Genomic DNA, 22,134 nt, shown 5'->3' with positions numbered 1-22,134 from the left:
GCTGTCACTCAAAACAAAAAACAAAAACACACAAAAACCAAACACACACACACACACACACACACACACACACACACACACACCCAAAAACAAAAAATCCACCCTGTTACTGGTTGCTGCTGCCTAACAAATGACCTAGCAGCTCAAAGCAATAAACACTTATCTCCTACAGCTTCTGTTGGTCAACAATTCAGGAGTCGACTCACTGAGTGGCTCTGGTTTAGGGTTCCTTGCTAGGTTGCAACATGTTGACTGGGGATACAATAACCTGAAGGATTGAAGATCAGCTTCCAAGATGGTTCACTCACGTGACTGCAAGCTAGTGTTGGCTGTTGGCAGAAGGCCCGAGCTCTTTGCCACATGGATCATCATCCACTGGGCTTCAGGGACGTGGGACTGGTTTCCCTAAGAGCAAGTTATGCAAGAGTGTACTTTTCTGGTTTATCTTCTCAGCTTTACGGAGATGTAACGGGCATAGAACATTGTGTGACTTTAGGAGTATCCTTCTAGACTTTTAGTTCATCATTCTCCTGCCACCTCAAGTATTCATAAAGAGGTATTTTGTCATACTCTAGAAGATCCTGTGTGACAAAGAAGCATTATGTAGGTTTTTAAAGTTTATTTTGACAGAGAGAGGGTGTGTGCGCACGAGTGGGGAGAGGAGGTAGGGGAGAGACAGAGACAGAGAATCCCAAGCAGGCCCTGCACTGTCAGTGCAGAGCCCGATATGGGGCTTGAACCCACAAACCATGAGATCACAATCAGAGCCCAAATCAAGAATCAGATGCTTAAACGACTGAGCCATCCAGATACCTCAAAGAATCATCATATAATTTTTACAGGGAGGAAAGAGAAGTCCAAACAGGGCAAGCCAAGAAAATATAAAAATTTGGGTCCCATGTTGGGATTTTCCCATTCCCTATCCAGTGATTCTTGCACTATTTTTACTAATCCTGAAATGTAAGACCGTTGTGCTCCTTGGCAGTGATCGGAGTTAGAGACCACTTTCTGAAAAATCCAACGTAACAAGTGCCAACAGTTGACAGGAAGGGGGGAGAATAACTAGTGAAGACGCCCAGCGCCCAAAGTTTCTTTCACAGTCATTCCACGTTACCAACAGAAATTAAGTCTTTGCGCACATTTATATCTAGAAACACACATTAAAAAATGAATTTTCTGTGTGTCTGTAGACTAGATGAAAAGGTCACAGATTACCAACTAGAAGACCCGCTCTGAAACTCTGTTCCCGGCACCAATTCTTAGTATCATTTCTCCCCAGCACCCATTTCCTGCATGGAAGACGGACACGGGCATACATTACCTGTGCTCAACGGCCAGACTCACCTCCTGCACATCCCAGGCATAAAGCATGTGCTTGGACGACACAGTACAAATGATGGACTTCTCCCGTCCACCCATTGTGGGGCCATTTCCTGACAGATAAGCCATAGGTCCTATGATTCCTAGAAGGAAACACAGACAATACTTGTGGGATGATGCAGTCAAGTAAAGAGAACTCTGGAAAGATAGTTGTTAAGTTTTCCTGCACCCTCTTGGGAGAGTTTGGAGAAGAGAAGTTGGGTGGCCTTCAGAGTCATCCAAAAATGGGTTCCCATTGCAGACTGGCCATTTGGGAGACACTGGCCAATTGGTTTTTCTCCTTCGTTTCAGTTTCCATAGATATAAAATGGGGATAAAAACGTCACCATCAGAGAACTGTTCTGAGTTTTAAAAGAGGTACTAGGATGGGGCACCCGGGTGGCTCAGTCGGTTGAATGTCCAACTTCAGCTCAGGTCATGATTTCATGATTCATGAGTTCAAGCCCTACGCTGGGCTCGCTGCTGTCAGCACAGAGCCCTCTTTGGATCCTCTGTCTCCCTTTCTCTGCCCCTCCCCTGCTCTCACAGGCACTCTCAAAAATAAAACATTTAAAAGATAAAAATAAAAATAAAAGAGGTATTAGGAATAAAGCAAACAGAACTTCTGTTATTTAAGTTTCCTTTTTAAAATTTTTATCCTAGGAGGGATGGGAAGTCTGCGGAGAAAGGGAGTCCTCACAGGGCCTGATCTGCTCTTGTGACCACTGGGGACAAGAGAAGAAGCAGGGAGACCAGGGACAGCTACCACCGCAGCCCAGTCCCACCAAGTTTTAATCTTCTTTCTCCTCACTGAATGAAAACAAGGGGGGGGGGGGGGGGGGAGAAAATGGCACATTTCTTAAAACAAGTTTGTCACGGTCCTCTAGGCTCCTCCTACCCCCATACCGAGGTTCCCAGTTGCTTCTTTGAAGATAAAGTCCTCTGGTTGCGCCAAGGCCATCTGATACTCCTGCTTTGTTTGTTTGAGGAAGAATTGTTTCCACGTCTGTGAGCCCAGGCACTTGGAGAAGTTGCAGAAGCTCCATTTCTTCAGACACAGGTTTCTGGAAACAGAGTCATAACACCACCCCCACCCCCACCCCAGGCTGTCCCCCGGTCAGTCCACCTCCTCGGGAGCACTGGTCTCACGAACCCCTCCCTCTCTGTGAGCGTCACTCACGCCTCTCAAGACAGGGCCACCCGCAGGCCTCCCTTGGGTACGCAATCCAAGCGTACGTCTTCCCCCATGAGACACACCTGCCTTCCCGCCTTGCCCTTGCCTTGCTCACCTCCACAGGTGATCGTTCTCGGCAACTCTATTCCATTCCTGAGGGGGAGAAAGGAAGGGGTGAGCAGGCAGTCAGTCCCCAAAGGCTGGCTTCTCCTCTGCTATCATTTGTTCTGGTTGCAAGGCCCACACCGGTTCACCAGCCAGCATCCCAGCTCTCATGGCCCTCCCCGTCTGGGGGGACGGGGACAGGGTGATAGCAGAGGTCCGTCAAGGCTAAGACAGGCCCTTGGGATTCCTGTGAGAGTTTAGAGGGAGAAATGGGGACTTTTTGGAGCTTGAAATGGGGGCCGCAAGGACCATTTAGTCAGTACAGCAACTCCTGGGTATCAGTGTGTCCTTTTCATTTAACAAAACAGGAGGCCCTCGGAGGGGAAGGATGCTAACCCCCAACACACAAGGTACCACTCCATTATTCTGCAAATGGGGGCTCAAACTGGTCAAGAGAAGCAACTAAAATCCAGGGACATTGATCTCTGGGAGCTGAGCGGATGGGCCCGAACAAGGTAAATTTAAGCAAAGAGGGAGGCTGTGTGGGTATAAGGCTCGCGTAGCCAAGATCTCGAAGCTGAGAGACCGAGGTGAAAGGGTTCTTGTGCAAGGACTTGTGGAGAGGTGTGGGGGTGGGGCGGGTCAGACAGAGAGCGGATCGTGGAGAACATTTACCCTGTTCACTTGGGAAGCCTGGAGCAAGCTGAACGCGTCCAGGAAAGAGAAGATTTTTAACGTCGGCAGATCAGGCAGTTGGAGCGCCATCTTGCACGGCCTGAGCCTACATCCAGTCTCCTTTCTCCTTTCCAGTTGCTCTGAATTTAAAGGCCTGGCCCAAGCCTGCAGCACTCGGGAGGATTTCCACCTGCAGCTCATCTGGCTCTGATGGAAACAGCCTGCAGGTGCGTGCACTCGCAGGGAGGTGGCCCTCCACTTCGGCCTCCTCCGGGACCAGATCCGTGAGCTGAGGGCATCCCTCCCTGCACTCGCCTGTTCATTGTGTTCATTGTGTCAACGTGTTCGACAACACCTTTTTTCTTTTGCACTGTGAACCGAAAGTGCAGGATCCGGGGCAGCTCTAGGTGCTGATGAACTTGTCAAGACTGTCTAGGAAATTTTGGCTGACACCCTCCAAGTTCCAAATCACTGGGGTAGGGAATCAGGTTGGCACGTTTATATGTCTATTTTGAGACATCGAATCTGACCAGCACGGCCTATCTCCCAGCACCAACACAGCCCCTGGGTTTCTACCTTTGTGCATTTCACTTTCCAGAGGAAGGAGAAAGCATGGGCCACAGAGGCCTGTGCTAAGGGCACAGGGTTTATCTGAGATGGCTCTCACAGGTGGTGCCTTTCTCTTGTGACCCAATACTTCTCTTCCAAGAACTTAACAACTGATTATTTTCTTTTTTTTTTTAATTTTTTAAGTTTATTTATTTATTAAAAAAAATTTTAACGTTTATTTATTTTTGACAGAGAGAGAGAGAGAGAGAGAGAGACAAGTGTGAGTGGGGGAGGGGAAGAGAGAGAGGGAGACACAGAATCCAAAGCAGGTTGCAGGCTCTGAGCTGTCAGCACAGGGCCCAATGAGGGGCTTGAACCCACGAACCGTGAGATCATGACCTGAGCCAAAGTCAGATGCTCAACCGACTGAGCCACCCAGGTGCCCCTTAAGTGTATTTATTTTGAGAGAGAGACAGAGTATGAAGGGGATAGAGGCAGAGAGAGGGGAGAGAGAGAATCCTAAGCAGGTTCCACACTGTCAGCACAGAGACAGACGTGGGGCTTGGACTCATGAAGTGTGAGATCACGACCTGAGCCAAAACCAAGAGTCAGATGCTTTACCGACTGAGCCACAAAGGCTCCCCTGATTCCAGTATTTTCTATGAGTTCCTGTCTGAGGCTCAACGGTGATGACCACAGTAGTGGTCCTCAGAAGCACCATTTTTCCTGCAATGATATCTACTCTATTATCCAAAACTAGACTGGGCTTTCCTTTTTCTTTTTTTAAATTAAAAAAATTGTTTTAATGTTTATTTTTGAGAAAGAGAGAGTGAGTGAAAGGGAGAGACAGAGTGTGAGCAGGGGAGGGGCACAGAGAGAGGGAGACACAGAATCTGAATCAGGCTTCAGGTTCTGAGCTGTCAGCACAGAGCCTGACATGGGGCTCAAACTCATGAACCTCGAGATCATGACCTGAGCTGAAGTTTGTGGCTTAACCAACTGAACCACCCAGGTGCCCCCAGACTGGGCTTTTCTGGGATAAATGTCCTCTTCCTCAGAATTTGCATTGGGAAACTTCACACTGACAGGCCAATAAAGTACAAACCTCACAACTATGCGGAGACATATTTTTCGTTCTGTTGAATTAGGTTCATAGGAAACTGGTTTGAAGAGGATGTGGTTTGAAGAGAAATAAACTGTTGTAAAGAAAAAAAAAATCCTGGTTTCAAGATAGATAAAGGGAGTCTTACAATATCTTTCATATCAATAATTCATTCAAGTCCTTTCTAAGTCAGTTTCCCTGAACTATGCCATTTTACTAATTATAAAATTAAAACACAATCTTTGGGGGTATCTGGGTGGCTCAGTCTGCTAAGCAGTCTGCTAAGTCACGGTCTCAAAGTTCATGAATTCGAGCTCCACATCAGGCTCTGTGCTAACAGCTCAGAGCCTGGAGCCTACTTTGGTCTCTGTCTCCCTCTCTCTCTGCCCCTCCCCCTCTCGTGCTCTGACTCTCTCTCTTTCTCTCTCAAAAATGAATAAACATTAAAACTAAATAAAATACAATCTGTGTTTTGGTTTGCTGAATTCAAGTGAATGAACAAGCTCTTGACTATTCACTGCCTTTAATACCAACAAAAAAATGTATGTTCAAATTTATGAGACCTTGATATACATCCTAAATTGTCTTCAAATATATTCATGTTTGGACAAATAACACCTGGGACTGCACACCTGCCAGCCTGAAATAAAAAACAAGTGTTGTGGAGGATGTGGAGAAAAAGGAACCCTTGTGCCCTGTTGGTGGGAATGCAAACTGTGGAAAATAGTATGGAGGTTCCTCAAAAAATTAAAAATAGGACGACCTTATGATTTACTAATTCCACTAATGGGTATTTACCCAAAGAAAACAAAAACACTCATCTGAAAAGATATATGCACCCCTATGTTTATTATGGCATTATTTACAATAGCCGAGATATGGAAGCAGCCCAAGTGTCCAGCCATAGACAAATGGATAAAGAAGATATGGTATATAAGATGTATATACAATGGAATATTACCCGACCTTAAAAAAAAAAAGAATGAAACTTTGCCATTTGCAACAACATGGATGGCTCTGGAGAGTATAATGCTAAGTGAAATAAGTCAGAGAGAAAAACAAATACCATATGATTTCACTCATATGTGGAATTTTAAGAAACAGATGAAAAAAGGGGGAGAGATACAAAAAACAGACTCTCAAATATAGAGAACAAACTGGTGGTTACCAGAGGGGAGGGAGGGGATGGGTGAAATAGGCAAAGGGGAGCAAGAGTACTTACTGAGTACTGAGTAACATATGGAATTGTTGAATGCCTTTAATGTACATCTGAAACTAACATAACACTGTATGTTAATTATACTGGCATTTTTTAAAGCCTCAAATTCAGAGAATTCCTAAAGCAAAACAAAAACAAAATAAATAAATATCTACAACACTTGTGGAAAAATCTTAAGTTTCCCAGTGTAAACACTATAAATATATAGTGTAAATAAATATAGGGTATAGTATACATAACTACACAAATGGTTTGAATATACTTATAGTCAAGTAGATGTGCCCAAAAGCACTCCATTCTTTTTTTTTTTTTAATTCTTTTTTTTAATGTTTTATTTTATTTTTGAGACAGAGAGAGACAGAGCATGAGCGGGGGAGGGTTAGAGAGAGAGGGAGACACAGAATCGGAAGCAGGCTCCAGGCTCTGAGCTGTCAGCACAGAGCCTGACGCGGGGCTCAAACTCACAGACGGTGAGATCATGACCTGAGCCGAAGTCGGAAGCTCAACCGACTGAGCCACCCAGGCGCCCCAAAAGCACTCCATTCTAATATATCCTTTGTCTAACCCTCTCTAACATTTTATTTTTATTTTATTATTTTTTTATTGTTTATTTTGAGGGAGAAGGAGAGTACTCACGAGTGGGGGAGGAGCAGAGAAAGAGAATCCGAAGCAGGCTCTGTGCTGTCAGCATGAAGCCGATATGGGGCTCAAACTCACCAACCATGAGCTCATGACCTGAGCTAAAACCAAGAGTCTGACACTTAACTGACTGAGCCACCCAGGCGCCCCCCACCACCTCTAAAATTTTAAAAGCCTCTCAGTGTGAAATCAATAAAAGGACAAAATACACAAAAAACAAAACAGCACATGGGACTGGAATTTGGTGACAAGCCTCCTTCCAGTTCTAATGGTCCAGGACATTGAATGTTAGAACTGATTTTTGGGTTGCTGCCTGCCCATACCCTCTGTAAGGTGGGAATGGTGATTTCAAACTGACTCTGTCTCAGGATCTCTCTCTCTCTCTCTCTCTCTCTCTCTCTCTCTCTCTCTGTGTGTGTGTGTGTGTGTGTGTGTGTGTGTGTGTGTGTTTCTTATTCTCTCTCTGATTAGGCATTCCTGCAATTTCTTCAGGGTTCTTCATTCTACCTGCATCCAGCCTATGGGTCCCTGTGTCCGTATAACAAATGTGCAGTAAAAGGACGTTGTAAGCATGCAAGGCACTCTCCGTTTGTCCCTCCACTTCCCCTGCCCCCCATCATGTAAATCACTTATCTTCGTTTCATTAAGGTCTTGTTCTTTTGTTTGGAACACATCCTTCTGTGTCTTTATTCTTCCTAGACTCTCTGTGCTGGTTTTTATGCATTAGAGAAAACAGCTACCTCTCCCAGTCTTGGCTTGGTGTAGGATTAACCTTATCAGCCAACCCTGCCCTATCTCTTGGTTGTCTCTCAAACCTTGGTGATTGTCCAAGTAGCCTGTTTTATTTTTAGTGGCTCCTAGTAGTTGAGGGTGTGCCAGGACCTGTCAGTGTCCCGAAGGGGAGGATCTCAGTCAGCATCTAGAATCAGGCTGATTGGAAGCCTGACCCTCAGGCAGCAGCTTTGAAACATGTACAAATATACCTCTTTCAGGGGAAGATGGGCCTTTCTGTCTGCTTCCTCTGTGTTGAGCCCTGGGGTGACAGCCAGGGGAGAACTGTTTATTTCTTTGATCCTGTCCTGTTGAACCTGTGAACATAAGCCCCATTGGCCACCAGAGCCAGACTATCAAGAGATGTGTCTTCCGGGCAGTAGATACAAAAGCCAGGGCACTGGACACATGCAAAATCTGATTCTATTTCCTTTCGAAGAAGGAAACATTGAAGCTCAGAATGCCGAGGTATGCTGAATATTCAGCCTCCCGATTCTGATGGTACAAGCAACCCGGATCTGGGGCTTCTTTGGGGTAGAATCTCTTTCCTCCCTTAGCCAAGCCAGCATTTCTTTGCCCAAGAAATAGCGAATTAACCTAGTTAACCCTGCAGTTGTATAACTAACACCATAATGAACATACAGAACAGTTTCATTACTGTCCCAAATTCCCCGGTGCCCCCCAGAGCTGACTTTTGATAAACAAGTTTTTTTTTATTTTTAATTTTTTTAAATGTTTTTATTTGAAGGAGAGAGAGAGAGAGAGAGACAGAGCATGAGCAGGGGAGGAGCAGAGAGAGAGGGAGACACAGAATTTGAAGCAGGCTCCAGGCTCTAAGCTGTCAGCACAGAGCCCGATGCAGGGCTCGAACTCACAAACTGTGAGATCATGACCTGAGCCAAAGTCGGACGCTTAACTGACTGAACCACCCAGGCGCCCCTTTAATTTTTTTAATTAAAAAAGTTTTTAGTGTTTATTTTTTGAGAGATAGTGCAAGTGGGGGAGGGGGAGAGAGAGAGGGAGAGAGAGAGAATCCCAAGCAGGCTCCGCGCCATCAGCACAGAGCCCGATGCAGGGCTCGATCGAACTCATGAACCACGACATCATGACCTGAGCCGAAATCAAGAGTTGGACACCTAACTGGCTGAGCCACTCAGGTGTCCCAATAAACAAGTTCTTAATGAAGTCCAATTTATCAATTTTTTCTTTAATGAACTATATTTTTCCTTTTCCAGGTAGATTTGCCTACCACAAAGTTACTTTTTGCTAGAATCTTTATTGTTCTGGCCTTTCATATTTAAATCTGGGATTCACTGTGAATTAATTTTTCTGTATGGACTCCATCTGACATAGCACCAAGGGTAGAAAAGGTGATTCTTTCTCTGTTACAGTTTACGGACATCTTTGTCGAAAATCAGGTGATCGTCATATATGTTGGTCTATTTGTGGATTCAGTATTATGTTCCATTGATCTATTTAAGTAATAAATTTATTCCCTTCCTCATGGAGACAGGGGGAAGATTATCCTAATCAGATAGGGGACTGAGAGGACAGGAGGCAGGTTTGCAGTATTTTAAGGTTCCATCTACTTCTGGATCACCTGGATGTGATTTCTGGTGTGCAACTTGAGATGTTCCAGCCAAAAGTGTAGTGCGTTTATAAGGGTCTCTATGCTTTGTTGGGTCTTGAAATTTGATGTTTTCCTTTTTAGCCCTGAGACACTGTGGGATATTTTAGAGGCTTTCTGTCCAACTTTTTTTTTTTTAACGTTTATCATTTTTGAAAGACAGAGAGAGAGAGAGCGCAAGCCAGGGTGGGGCAGAGAAAGAGGGAGACACAGAATCCGAACCAGGCTCCAGGCTCTCCCGACGTGGGCTCGAACTCACAAACCGTGAGATCATGACCTAAGCCGAAACCAGACACTTAACCGACTGAGCCACCTAGGTGCCCCAAGCTTTCTGTCCAACTTCTTATTCCCCTACTCAGTGCAGTGCAAGAATTTGGCAAACGCCTCCAGAGAAAGGAGAAACCAAGTCATACGTTGGAGTCTCATCCTCCTTCCTTCTTTTCCCTGGAATATTGGCCACCTGAATCCTGGCTTCCATGCCATCCACAAATTTCAGTCTGCCACTTCATTTTGCTTATTCCTCTGACCCTTAGCAACAATTCTACCCAGATCTCTGTGTGCCTGGGTTTTCAGGCTCCCTCACGCTATTATCAACAGTCCAGCGTCAATAGGCAAAAATTAGATAAAGAATTTTAGCTCCCACTCTGGTCCACTTCCTTTTGACATCTGCCCACTCAAATCCTAGTTACCTAGGCAGCTCTCTGATGATTTCATATAAATTCATTTCTTAAAATCTTATTTCCCTTTTAATCTGGTTTTCATGGGAGCATGAGTTTTCCACCAATCATTCCATCATCGCCAGAAAAGGATGTCTGGGTTCCTGGTTTCAATGATATCTATATACTGATGACTCCTCTATTTATATATCTGTCCCAGGCATCTAATGTGAGTTTAAAACTGTGTAACCTGTTGTCTCCTTAACATTTGTACTTGATGTTTAAAAGGCATCTCCAACTTCCTGTTTAAAACCATATTCTTTCTGGTCCCACGGATGTACATTTCCTGTGTCCCCGTGCATAGTGAATGCCCCTTGCATTCTATTCTCTTGCTCAGGCCAAAAATCTCAAAGTTTTTCTTGACTTCTGTTTGCTTGTGACCCTCATCTTCCCTTGTAGTACCCCATCTCTGCCTTCATATCTCAGCTCAAATATTACCTCCACATAAAGTTTTTCCTAAAATAAAAAAAAATGTTTTTCCCTAAAATAACACTTTCCATCAAGTGTGTCCCCTTTAAAAAAATCTTTCTTAGAAGTTGTGGTTTATATATACAATGGAATACTACATGGCAACGAGAAAGAATGAAATATGGCCTTTTGTAGCAACGTGGATGGAACTGGAGAGTGTTATGCTAAGTGAAATAAGTCATACAGAGAAAGACAGATACCATGTTTTCACTCTTATGTGGATCCTGAGAAACTTAACAGAAGACCATGGGGGAGGGGAAGGGGAAAAAAAAGGTTATAGAGGGAGGGAGCCAAAACATAAGAGACTCTTAAAAACTGAGAACAAACTGAGGGTTGGTAGGGGGTGGGAGGGAGGGGTGGGTGTGTGATGGGTATTGAGGAGGGGACCTGTTGGGATGAGCTTTGGGTGTTGTATGGAAACCAATTTGACAATAAATTTCATATTTAAAAAAATCTTTCTTAAAGTTTATTTATTTATTTTGAAAGAGAGAGAGAGGGAGAGGGAGAGGGAGAGGGCGTGTTCGTGAGTGGGAGGGGGCAGAGAGAGGGAGAGGTTCTGCACTGAGCCCAACGTGTGACTCGAATTCACAAACTGTGAGATCATGACCTGAGGTGAAATCAAGATTTGGATGCTCAACCGGCTGAGACACCCAGTTGCCCAAGTGTGGCCCTTTTTGCTATTTTGTCTTCATACTTTTAACAGCACCTGTAATTCACTTTTAAACAAATTATTAGGTACATTTATTTGCTTATCTGTTTATTGTGTCTCTCCCTCAACGGAATATAATTTCTTGGATCAAAGGAATCTGTCTCTGACTCACTTTTGAATCAACCAAGTCCAGGCTTGTTTCTGGAAACAGGAGATTTAATTATAATCCAATGAATGAAGGAATGGCTGGATATATTTTAAGCTGATGGGAACAGCGAGTACCCTGATGCCACAGTCGCTAACAACCATGGCTGACACGGAAGGGCTCCTGCTTGATGTAAGGACAAACACAAATGAGAGATGAGACTTAATTTTCCCTGTTGAAAACGAAGGAAAAGATTTCCTTCCCTTCCCTTTTTACCAGAGCATTAACTTTGGAAATTTGGCAACTGTATGTCCTTTCTCTGTCTCTTTGAAGTGTATAAAATCTTTTTAGAGGTTAAATGAGACTCTTGCCAGAGTACCCTTACCGTGACGGGCACTGAGTAATGTATAGAATTGTTGAATCACTATATTGTACACCTGAAACTCATACAACACTGCATGTTAAGTATACTGGAAAACAACAAACAAATAAGATTCTTTCCAGCTCTAGGACCCAGGTAGGTATTTATGACCAAGGTAGGTCTTTCTCAAGGACCTGGGAGCCAGGTCTTTGAAATGTAAACATCCAGGGAGATAGTACCCCTATCTCGCAGTTTCTGTGGGAGGGCAGGAGCCTAACTTCGGTGGGTACCTTCCTCCCAGTTGAAAAAGTATCTCCTTTCATGAAGAGTTTATTTTTCCTTTGTATGAAACCAATGAACCAACACAGATGTTTACCCCATTACCAGGTGAACTTAGGGTGAACCGTGTAATAAATGGTGCTGTCATGTCTTCTTGCTGGATGACTAGTCATTTATTGTCTATCTTGAGAACATGTATGTAATGGGTATCTGCTGGGCCACATCAAAGGGTGAGACTTCTTTCTGTCTTTGTAATCTCTTCATGGATTGCCTGTGATCCACACCACATTCTTTCTGGCTTGATACTTATTCAACAATAAAATTCTCTTTTCCTTCTAAATTTTTTTTTAATGTTTATTTTTGAGAGAGAGACAGACAGACAGACAGAGTGTGAGTGGGCAAGGGGTAGAGAGAAAGGGAGACACAGAATCCGAAGCGGGCTCCAGGCTCCCAGCTGTCAGCACAGAGCCCAACACGGGGCTTGAGCTTACAAGCTGTGAGATCATGACCTGAGCTGAAGTCAGACGGTTAACTGACTGAGCCACCCAGGTGCCCCTCTTTTTCTTCTACCTTTGTGGAGAGGCTTCCTGGGTTGGGAGATTTTTTTTTTTTTAAGATTTTTATTTTAAGTAATCTCTATATCAAACTCACAACCCCAAGAGCAAGACTGCATGCTCCACCGACTGAGCCAGGCAAATCTGCCCCTGGGAGATTTTGTTTTTAATTACACTTCTCTGATGCTGACAAAGGTGGGGGAAATTACTTCTTGTGAGGATATGTGAATTTTAGACATATTCCAAACACGCTTGTTTGTCTCTGAAGCAATAAGCCAAAGGGCAAGATAAACATCAACACATCCAACCTAAATGAAGAATGAAGTAACAATTACAGATCCAGATATTTACGTGGGAAGACATTTGGTCATGTTGCATATTTTCCCATCCTTTCATGAGAATAAATACAGGAGAATTAGATATTTCTGCTCAAAGAATAAGACAAAATATCCAAGAATATAAAATACATATTGCCACGCAATCCCAGCCTATTTCCTATCTTTTTCTGAACAGATCGACATTTTTCAGAAAAATATTTGATAAGCACATGGAGTTCAAGATGAGGCCTCCATGGGACTTTCTCAACTGTCAGTTACTGAACAGCCTTATAAAGAAAACAGACTTTTGCTGTTCTAGGGGAAGGTATGCAAATTAGGGAAGTGCTTAATTATAGATGACTGGTAAAAATTTGAATGCTAATGAGTAGTTGTTTCTGGGGAGAGAAAGAGAAAAGTCTAGTCTGGTAAAAAACGGGTATGATTATCTATGCCTCCTTGTATGGGGGGGGGCTCCTTTACAGGGAGACTTTGTAGCTCTGCCCATCAAGATGGGCCAGTTTTGGGGCGCCTGGGTGGCGCAGTCGGTTGAGCGTCCGACTTCAGCCAGGTCATGATCTCACGGTCCGTGAGTTCGAGCCCCGCGTCGGGCTCTGGGCTGATGGCTCAGAGCCTGGAGCCTGTTTCCGATTCTGTGTCTCCCTCTTTCTCTGTCCCTCCCCCGTTCATGCTCTGTCTCTCTCTGTCCCAAAAATAAATAAAAAAATTAAAAAAAAAAAAAGATGGGCCAGTTTCTCTGGACTTTGTGACTTTCTTTGGCCAGCAGTCACCCTCAGGATGAGGTGTGACAGCCCATGGGCCCTCAGATGAGCAAGGGGAAGTGATCCCTCTAAATTATGGAAGGGGAAGATGGTTTTGCCATATTCCTCCATATAGCATCTACTCTGCTGTTGAAATTTGATTTCACTGTTTTTCTGGTGGAAAATTCTGCCCATCCATAGCAAACTGGTATTTAAAACATCTTTTGGAGGTACCTATGATTTTCCAAGGTCTTTTTTTTTCTAATATCAGCCTTTAAAAAATTATAATTCTACTTTATGATTGATATACTTTCTCTCATACAGAAAGAGACATGTAATTTAGGAAAACCTGTAATTTCTCTCTATAATTAGATGTTTCAGTCTATCTCAATTTGGTCAGCTTCACCTTCCTAGTGAAAGAAAATCAGCAGCTCTTAAACCATGCAAGTGTAAATGCCCATGGCTAACGTATATGATCTCATAATCTTAAAGTGCCCTGTTAAACACTTTCCAATGAGAAAATATCTTTTCCTAAAATTAATAAGGGTTTGGAGAAAATATGATTCTCTGAACTTGCTCTAAGCAGCGTGGCAAGTTTCTTAGGTCCCCAATAAGAGGAATAGAGTAGTTCTACTGATGGTCCTTTTGGAGATGGAACCTCTGGTTCTTTTACTAGATTGCATCGAGGGGCACCTGAATGGCTCAGTCGGTTAAGCGTCTGACTTCAGCTCAGGTCATGATCTCGCAGTCTGCGAGCTGGTGCCCCACGTTGTGCTGACAGCTCAGAGCCTGGAGCCTGCTTCAGATTTTGTCCCCCTCTCTCTCTGCCTCTGCCCCCCCGCCACTTGCACTCTGTCTCTGTCTCTCTCTCAAAAATAAACATTTAAAAAAATTTTAGATTGCATTGAGCTATGTATCATACACGCCTGTTGCCCCTTTTACACCCCCTGGGCCCACCCAAGTTCACCTGTAACTAAAGATAAAGCAAGAGGACTTCCCAATGTGCTATCGTCTTTACACATCCCAGGTATGGGCATCTTTTCTCTGCCTGAGGCTTTCTAGTACCTGAGGGGTCCTTGCATGGCTGCACAGACAGCTATCAGGGATACAGGAGTAAAAGCTTCTGAGGGTAGTCCTCACACACTGGGGCACGGGACTTGGTGGGTAAATGTTTCAGCCTCACACACTGACCTGGGATGCTTCTGAGTTTGCTCTACACAGCTTCTCAGAGATTCCCTCAGTGGGAGACAGCACAGACCTGCTCAGGAAAGCCACAGTGGATGGCTTTTCTATCTTCCTGGTCTCGTTTTCCCCTGATTCCTCATCCTCCTCCCCCTGCCCCTCACCGGGCACCATCTTCAAAATAAAGCATGCCATTTAACTCCTAGTCTCAGGATCTTTTGGGGAGAAGCAATTCTGAGACTATTGGTATAGCAACTGTTCAAGTGTCAGTCAGATGACAGTGAGGACTGTCTTGCTAGTATTAAGTGCCATGCTGGTAAAGACATGTGGTGGATTGGGATGAGGTACAGATGGAAAGTGAAACACTAATTTACGCATTAGCTCTAGAATTTGAACTGTATGTGGGGAAAGTGATTGGAAGGTCCTAGAGTTGGGTGTTTGGCTGATCATAACCTAAGGACATGCTGTGAAAACCAAAATCCTGCCATGACAGCATTTGAACAGATCTTTTCTTTCTTTCTTTCTTTCTTTCTTTCTTTCTTTCTTTCTTTCTTTCTTCCTTCCTTTATGTTTATTTTTGAGAGACAGAGAGAGAGACAGAGCATGAGCCAGGGAGGGACAGAGAGAAAGGAGACACAGAATCTGAAGTAGGCTCCAGGCTCTGAGCTATCAGCACACAGCCCACCATGGGGCTCGAACTTACAAGCTGTGAGATCATGACCTGAGCCAAAGTCGGACGCTTAACCAACTGAGTCACCCAAGGGCCCCCAGATGCTCATTTCTTGTAGCAAGAAGGCAAACTGCTAAGATTAAGGCCAGGATTTAATTACAAGGGCAGTGGAGTTAAAAGGATGTCAATGCACAGAACTTCCAGGTCTTCTCTGCTAAATTAGGACATTAAAGCTGATGGAGTAAGACCGGATCTTCCTGAGATCACTGAACCCTTAGATTCCCCTAAAAACCCTCTGGGTCTACAGAAGTAATTGCCTTACCTTTGTGAGAGGAGAGCAGGCTCCCACTATCCTGTGGCCGTACAAAGGCCTCCTGAAGTGGCTGCCCCACAAGAGGATGTCTGCCCAACTCCAGTTCCACTCATGCCCCCTTCGTGGCCTCTAGGCCAGGAACTAAGTTCAGGTCTCAGCAGAGCCCTGGTGAGGAAATAGCTGATTTACCAAATGAGCTCTGTGCTGTGTTGTCATTTGTATTGTCTCATCTGTATTGTCGGGCACTGGGGAACAGGTGCAGAAGTGGATTGTGAGGTTTTCACCTGCTGGAGAAAAGGCTGGGCACAGAAGTACTTCTTGATGTGAGGGCACTCGCAATAGCTCAGGATTTGACATCGTGTAAAGACATATGACATTGGCTCTTGACCCCACTGGGAGAGCTCTTTGGAGATTTGACACGAGGATGCCACGGTAAATGAGTCGGAAATGCTGGAATTGCCTTGGCAAATAGTGAGGGTAAGAGTTTCAGCAAAGGGATGTATAAGAATTGAATTATTAGGGGTGCCTGGCTGGCTCAGTCAGAAGAGCACGCGACTCTTGATGTCGGGTTCGTGAGTTCAAGCCCCACGTTGGGTGTAGAGATTACTTAAATAAATACAACTTTAAAAGAATGAATTGAATTATTATGTGATTACAGAGAACTCACTAGAATGGTCCTGGAGCTGATTATGATTACTATAACCCAGCTGAGTATCGTCCTGGAGAGGGACCAGAGGTCACGTCTCTCACAAAAGCAAACCAGAATGCATGAGTCAGATAGGCACCAACATCACTGAGAAGCTCAGTGGCAAGATTTTGTCCTCTGAAGGTCCTGGTGAGGACAGGAAAGTGGCTACAGAAGTGGGCTCCCTAGCATCAGTGGGGATGATAGGATTCCATACAACAGGAGCCAGATGGTCACAGCTCACTGTCAGAAGCCAGATGGGTGTGAACACTGTGAGAGGAAACAAGTCTGGCATTGCCACCTGGGGGCCTCGATCCACAAGGATTTGTGTTAGTGACAAAAAGGTATGAGATAGGACGGGCAGCCATTGATGGCACTGCTTACCTTCTACAGACGAAATGATAAAGAATGGGATTGCAGAAGACTCAAGTCAGCAACTAAGCTGAAAACTGTGAGCCCGTACACAATTTTGATATCTAAACCAGATCACAGAGTCCATTGCTTGAATGGGGACCTGGGTGTCCTTGAGAATGGAACCAACAGAGCCTCTGCAAGTATCAAAAACGTATATTCGCCTCGCCTTTTGCCAATGTGACTGACCTATGACCATGGACCCAAGTAATTCTACAATGGGGAAAGAGGGACACCCAGGTATACTGAGGGCTGTTGGATATAGAATAAGTCATGGGGATAAAAAGTACAGCGTAGGGAATACAGTCAATAATATCATATTAACTTTGCATGGTGAAAGATGATAGCTACATTTGTGGTGAGCATTTCCTAAGTATATAATTGTCGAATCACCACATTGCACACCTGAAACTAACATATTATATGTCAACTACACTTCAATTAAAAAAAAAAAAAGAAAAATCAATCACAGCCCTCGTGTTAAACTGAGGCATATGGAAACCAAATGATACACAGCTCAAGTCCATCTTATACTGGATCCGATGGTTCTGTGAATTTACCTCATGGTCATTTCTCTGGTCTGTGACTGATTGGCTACACCTGGCTGCTGGCAGAGCCCACATGCCGGCTCTATGGCCTGGAAAGTAAAATTCACTGTGGTAGGAAGAGCCAAGTGAGTGCTCCTGAAACTGCCTTGACTCATCAAAAGTAGAGCAGAGCTGTTCTGCATCCAGTAGAATCGCGGCCTCAAAGACAAAGGGAATGCAGTCACCACCACAGCCCAAAATATGGCTGTTGCATAAACAAGATGGATCATGGCAGATGAGTCACCTACTGCAAAGCTAACCATGCGGTCATAGCTATGGAGATGTGTTAACTGTAAGGAACAGATTGACACAAACTCTGGCACGTGGCTCTGGGCAAAGAGAGAGAGAGACAGAGGATCTGAAGAGGAGTCTGCACTGACAGCAGAGAGTCCTATGCGGGGTTCGAACTCACGAACCGTGAGATCATGACCTGAGCCGAAGTTGGACGCTTAACCGACTGAGCCACCCAGGCGCCCCTCCTCCTTCTTTTCATATCTGAATATTTCATAGGGCCGTCTGCACAACAGCGTTTGCCTCCATTCTTAGATCCTTCAGAACTACTGTTCCACGAAGGCTGTTCAGCCCCGCAACTTCCTTCACGTTTAGTTCAGGAGCCGCTTCAGTGTAGTTACGTTGATTTTCCTCTCAACAGTTTTGGACTTAATCAAACATTACCTCTTTGTTAAAATGACATTAGTGGGGGGACAAGGGGGTTCTTATTCTTCCTCCTTGGCAGTCCCATTATACACTATTTTTCTGGTATCTCTATTTCACTCTTTATATCATAAATGCCTGGGTATCTAAAATTTGTGAAAAAAAAAAGCATATGGAATTACTCATTCAGGGAAATTGGCCCCTCAAAGGAACCATAATTCCCTCTGGAAAGTGGAATTAGATTCTCTACACTCATTTATTGCATCGGAGGATATCTGCTTCCTGTCGCTCTGGAATCACACGTAACTGACTGAGCCACCCAGGAGCCCCTTATTTTGTTTTAAAAGACAATTATCACTCATTTGTGAATGTTTTACTTTGTTTGTTTTTTGTTTGTTTGCTTTTTTGTTTCAAGTTTTTACTTAAATTCCAGTTAGTTAATATACAGTGTAATATTAGTTTCAGGTGTAGAATTTAGTGATTCATCACTTACATATGACATCCAGGGCTCATCACAGCCAGTGCCCTCCTTAGTACCCATCACCCATTTAACCCATCCCCCTGCCCACCTCCCCTCCTCAGTTTGTTCTGTATAACTAAGAATCTGTTTTATGGTTTGCCTCTCTCTCTTTTTCCCCCATGTGCATTTGTTTTGTCTCTTAAATTCCACATATGAGTGAAATCATATGGATTTGTCTTTCTCTGACTGACTTATTTCACTTAGCGTAATAGTCCTTAGCTCTATCCACGTCATTGTAAATGGCAAGGTTTCATTCTTTTTTATGGCTGAGTAATATTCCATTTTATATGTATACCACATCTTCTTTATCCATTCACTGTTCATTCCTCCCTTTTTTCTCTCCTCACATATGGCTAAATCAGAAGAATAATTTTAAAAATCGCAGTGGTAATTGTCATTTAAGATTTGTTTCAGCCTAAAAGTTAAATTGTTTCTTTGTTTTATCATTCTATGATCATAGGATCTATGTGGTTTAGGAATAAACACAGTTTAGTCCTGGGTTATTACATTTTTAATATTCAACTGAATATAATTTCATAACATCTGTTTTAATCTCTCATGATTCCTTAATAGTGGAATGGGCTTATATTGTAAGTTTTGGATATACAAGATAAATTTAAACACACAACAATAATAGAAGAAATAGCATAGTTAACAAAAATAAGGAATTAACAAGCATCTCCCTATATTCATAAGAAACTAACAATATAAAAATATAGTGTTTACCTTATAGTAAAAGACATTTAATTTGATAGATAGTGTAACTGAACAAATGTGACTTAGCTCCTTGGTGACCCACAGATAGCAACTACACCAGGTGGAACTGTCACACAAAGGAAACTTTATTTGCAGCAAAGGACATCAACGGGGAAAAACCTCCAAAGCTGTCACTCCCTGAGCAAGGGTGAATGGGTTTCTTTTTCTTTCTTTCTTTCTTTCTTTCTTTCTTTCTTTCTTTCTTTCTTTCTTTCTTTCTAAAACAATTTTTAAAATGTTTTTTCCATTTATTGTTGAGAGAGACAGAGACAGAGTGTGAGTGGGGGAGGGGCAGAGAGAGAGGGAGACACAGAAGCTGAATCAGGATCCAGGCTCTGAGCTGTCAGCACAGAGCCTGACGTGGGGCTCGAACCCACGAACCGTGAGATCATGACCTGAGCTGAAGTCGGACTCTTAACCGACTGAGTCACCCAGGCGCCCCTAATGTTAGGATGACTATTTAGAACAGGGATCTCTGTCATTATATGTAGAGGTGGCCATAAAGCAGCACACGGAGTTTAAGGAGTCATGCTCATCCACACAGTGTAAATGAGGCTTGTACTCCTCCTTGGGCAGGGAGTTTGGTATTATGATGAGGTCAAGGTGACTGTCGGTCACTCCATGGGTTACTCCACGGTCCATCTGTGCAGATGTGAGTCAGGGGTTAAGCTCAAACTGCCCTGAGTGGTCTGGGCAGGCCAGAGCTCCTCACCAGGGCAGTCATTAATTGCTTGAGAGACAGTTTTGGTTTTCACCCCAATGCTATGCCCCTTGGGTCTCTTGCCCAAGTTAAGAGATAAGCTGGAAAGAAGAGTTTAAGAAAAAATGTGGGACAAAGGTTGGTGGGTATAAGCAGGTGAGCAGAAAAGTTCAGGTCTTGGGGTCTATCTTGAGCTTCATCATAGCTTCCTGTATATGTAAAATATTTAAAAACACAGTCCTATTTTACACCACATTTAAAACTGAGCTTAATTATTTTAATTTAAAATATCCAGACAGCTTAAACATTTAAATTAAGAATATAAAGCAATAAAATTTTGCAAATGACTATATCTAAAATTTAGGGGCAGGGACAAGCATATCAAACAAGAAAGCAGAAACTACGTAATAATGGAATTACTTGATTAAATACCATGTAAAAATATTTGTGTGATATTCTATAAACACAATTAATACACACAATTAACACATAACTAATTGATCTGGTAAAATGTACTTTGCGGGTTATAAAATTTGATTAGTTACATAGAGGTAATAACTCATGAATTTCTGAGGAAAGACTAAGGGAAAACTGAGGAAAAAAGTTTGAATATTCAATTCACGAAGAATAACCCAAAAGACACAGCCTCATAGAAAAATATTCAAATTCACTTGAATGAAGAAATGCATATTAAAGTAACAATGCCAGGGGTACCTGGGTGGCTCAGTTGGTTAAGGGTTAAGTGTAGGACTCTTGACCTCAGCTCAGGTCTTGATCTCGGGTCGTGAGTTCAAGTCCCGCGTTGGGCTCCACTGGGCGTGAAGCCTACTTAAAAAAAAATAGGGGTGCCTGGGTGGCTCAGTTGGTTAAGTGTCTGGCTTCAGCTCAGGTCATGATCTCACAGTTCGTGAGTCTGAGCCCCACATCGGGCTCTGCACTGACAGTGTGGAGCTTGCTTGGGATTCTCTCTCTCCCTCTCTGCCCCTTCCCCACTCTCTCTCTCTGTCTCTCAAAATAAATAAATAAACTTTAAAAATAAAAATAAAAATAAAGTAACAATGCCACATCACCTCTACTCATCAAACAGGTGGGAATGCTGAAATTACTAACGTTGGTGGGAATAAGGAGACTAGCACACTCCTGCCTTGCTGGTAGAATTCTGACTTGTTTTCAACCTACCTGGAAAACCATTATCCTCAGCCTCTTCCTCTTCCTCCCTCTCCCTTCTCTTTTTCTCCCTGTCTTCCTTCTTTCTCTCCTTCCTTTTTCTAAAGCAGCATCCCACTCCTGTGAATCTCAATCTGTCATAAGAATAAAGAAACAAGAATAAGCTTTCTGCAAAGCTGTGATAGGCAAACAGCTAGTGAGGCTACTAATATTAGAGACTGTGGGGGTGTAAAAGTTAAAGACCCCAGAGCCAGTTCAAGTCCCAGCTCTGCTACTCATCAGATATGTGACTATTGGCAAGTTATTTAATCTGACAGTGTTTCACGTTCCAGATCAGTGACCTGGGGATAACACTATATCTAATTCATAAGTTTGTTTTGATAATTAAAATAGATCGTTTGCATAAAGTTTTAAAATAGTCCCTAGGAAACAGTAAACAAAATATAAATGGTTTTCATTGTCAACAAATAAACTGATTCTGCAACTTTAAGGTTTTAATAAAAACATATAATCTTGAGATGTAAAACACATTATTAAAATATTATGTTGGCAAAGGTACATAGAAAATAACATTTTTATTCTCTCATCCCTTTCTGTGTATATCAGATTAAATAAGCTGCATCTCAGTGAAAAAGCCGCAGAGACCACTAGTTTTACTTGGTGGATCTGGACAGAGCGTTTATTAAACACGGACCATGGAAATGGCTATGTGACTGAATCATAATTCCCTTTGAAGTCAGGTGGTTTCCAATTGTCTTATTTCATCAAAGTTTAAGGAACATAGATTATAGCTCACAAATCATTAAAATTGTTTTTAGTATCATGATGTAATTTTTTATGTAATTAGGAAGGACTTCCACGATGTAAGTGACCCTGTTAAAATAAAAATTTTAATTCCCATCTACTTACGTAATGTGAACATGATTTTTCAGTGTGTATCTGTGGAAATAAAGGATACATATAAAATGGGTGCTAAATCCCGAGTGATTCCAGTAACAAGTGGTATTCAAGGGAACACACAC

General features: G+C 43.2%; 1 protein-coding gene across 15 annotated transcripts in view; it reads right to left on the bottom strand.

Moving 5' to 3' along the window:
• The window catches only part of FBXW12 (F-box and WD repeat domain containing 12), a 76,140-nt gene that overhangs the window by 18,002 nt on the left and 36,004 nt on the right, over positions 1–22,134 (bottom strand). For 11 of the 15 annotated variants that reach the window (XR_008420611.1, XR_008420612.1, XM_053898262.1 and 8 more), the window contains 5 exons: positions 22,022–22,051; positions 21,125–21,246; positions 2,649–2,686; positions 2,266–2,423; positions 1,345–1,463 (listed from right to left, as the gene is read on the bottom strand). Coding sequence is in view for 13 of the 15 variants with exons in the window: in XM_053898262.1 (XP_053754237.1) it covers positions 1,345–1,463; positions 2,266–2,423; positions 2,649–2,686; positions 21,125–21,136 (327 nt within the window). In the remaining 2 variants the exon portion in view is untranslated. Of the gene's footprint in view, positions 1–1,344; positions 1,464–2,265; positions 2,687–3,313; positions 4,097–6,186; positions 6,240–15,641; positions 15,798–21,124; positions 21,247–21,806; positions 21,976–22,021; positions 22,052–22,134 lie in introns of those variants that run through there. The other 4 variants (XM_053898261.1, XM_053898260.1, XM_019416674.2 and 1 more) reach the window with 4 other exon arrangements.

This window comes from Panthera pardus, unplaced genomic scaffold, assembly GCF_024362965.1.
Source record: "Panthera pardus isolate Hobbes unplaced genomic scaffold, ASM2436296v1 HiC_scaffold_8, whole genome shotgun sequence".
In the NCBI taxonomy this organism is placed as follows: domain Eukaryota; kingdom Metazoa; phylum Chordata; class Mammalia; order Carnivora; family Felidae; genus Panthera; species Panthera pardus.
Note: the sequence above shows the minus strand (reverse complement) of the source record. Positions and strands in the feature narration are given on the sequence as shown.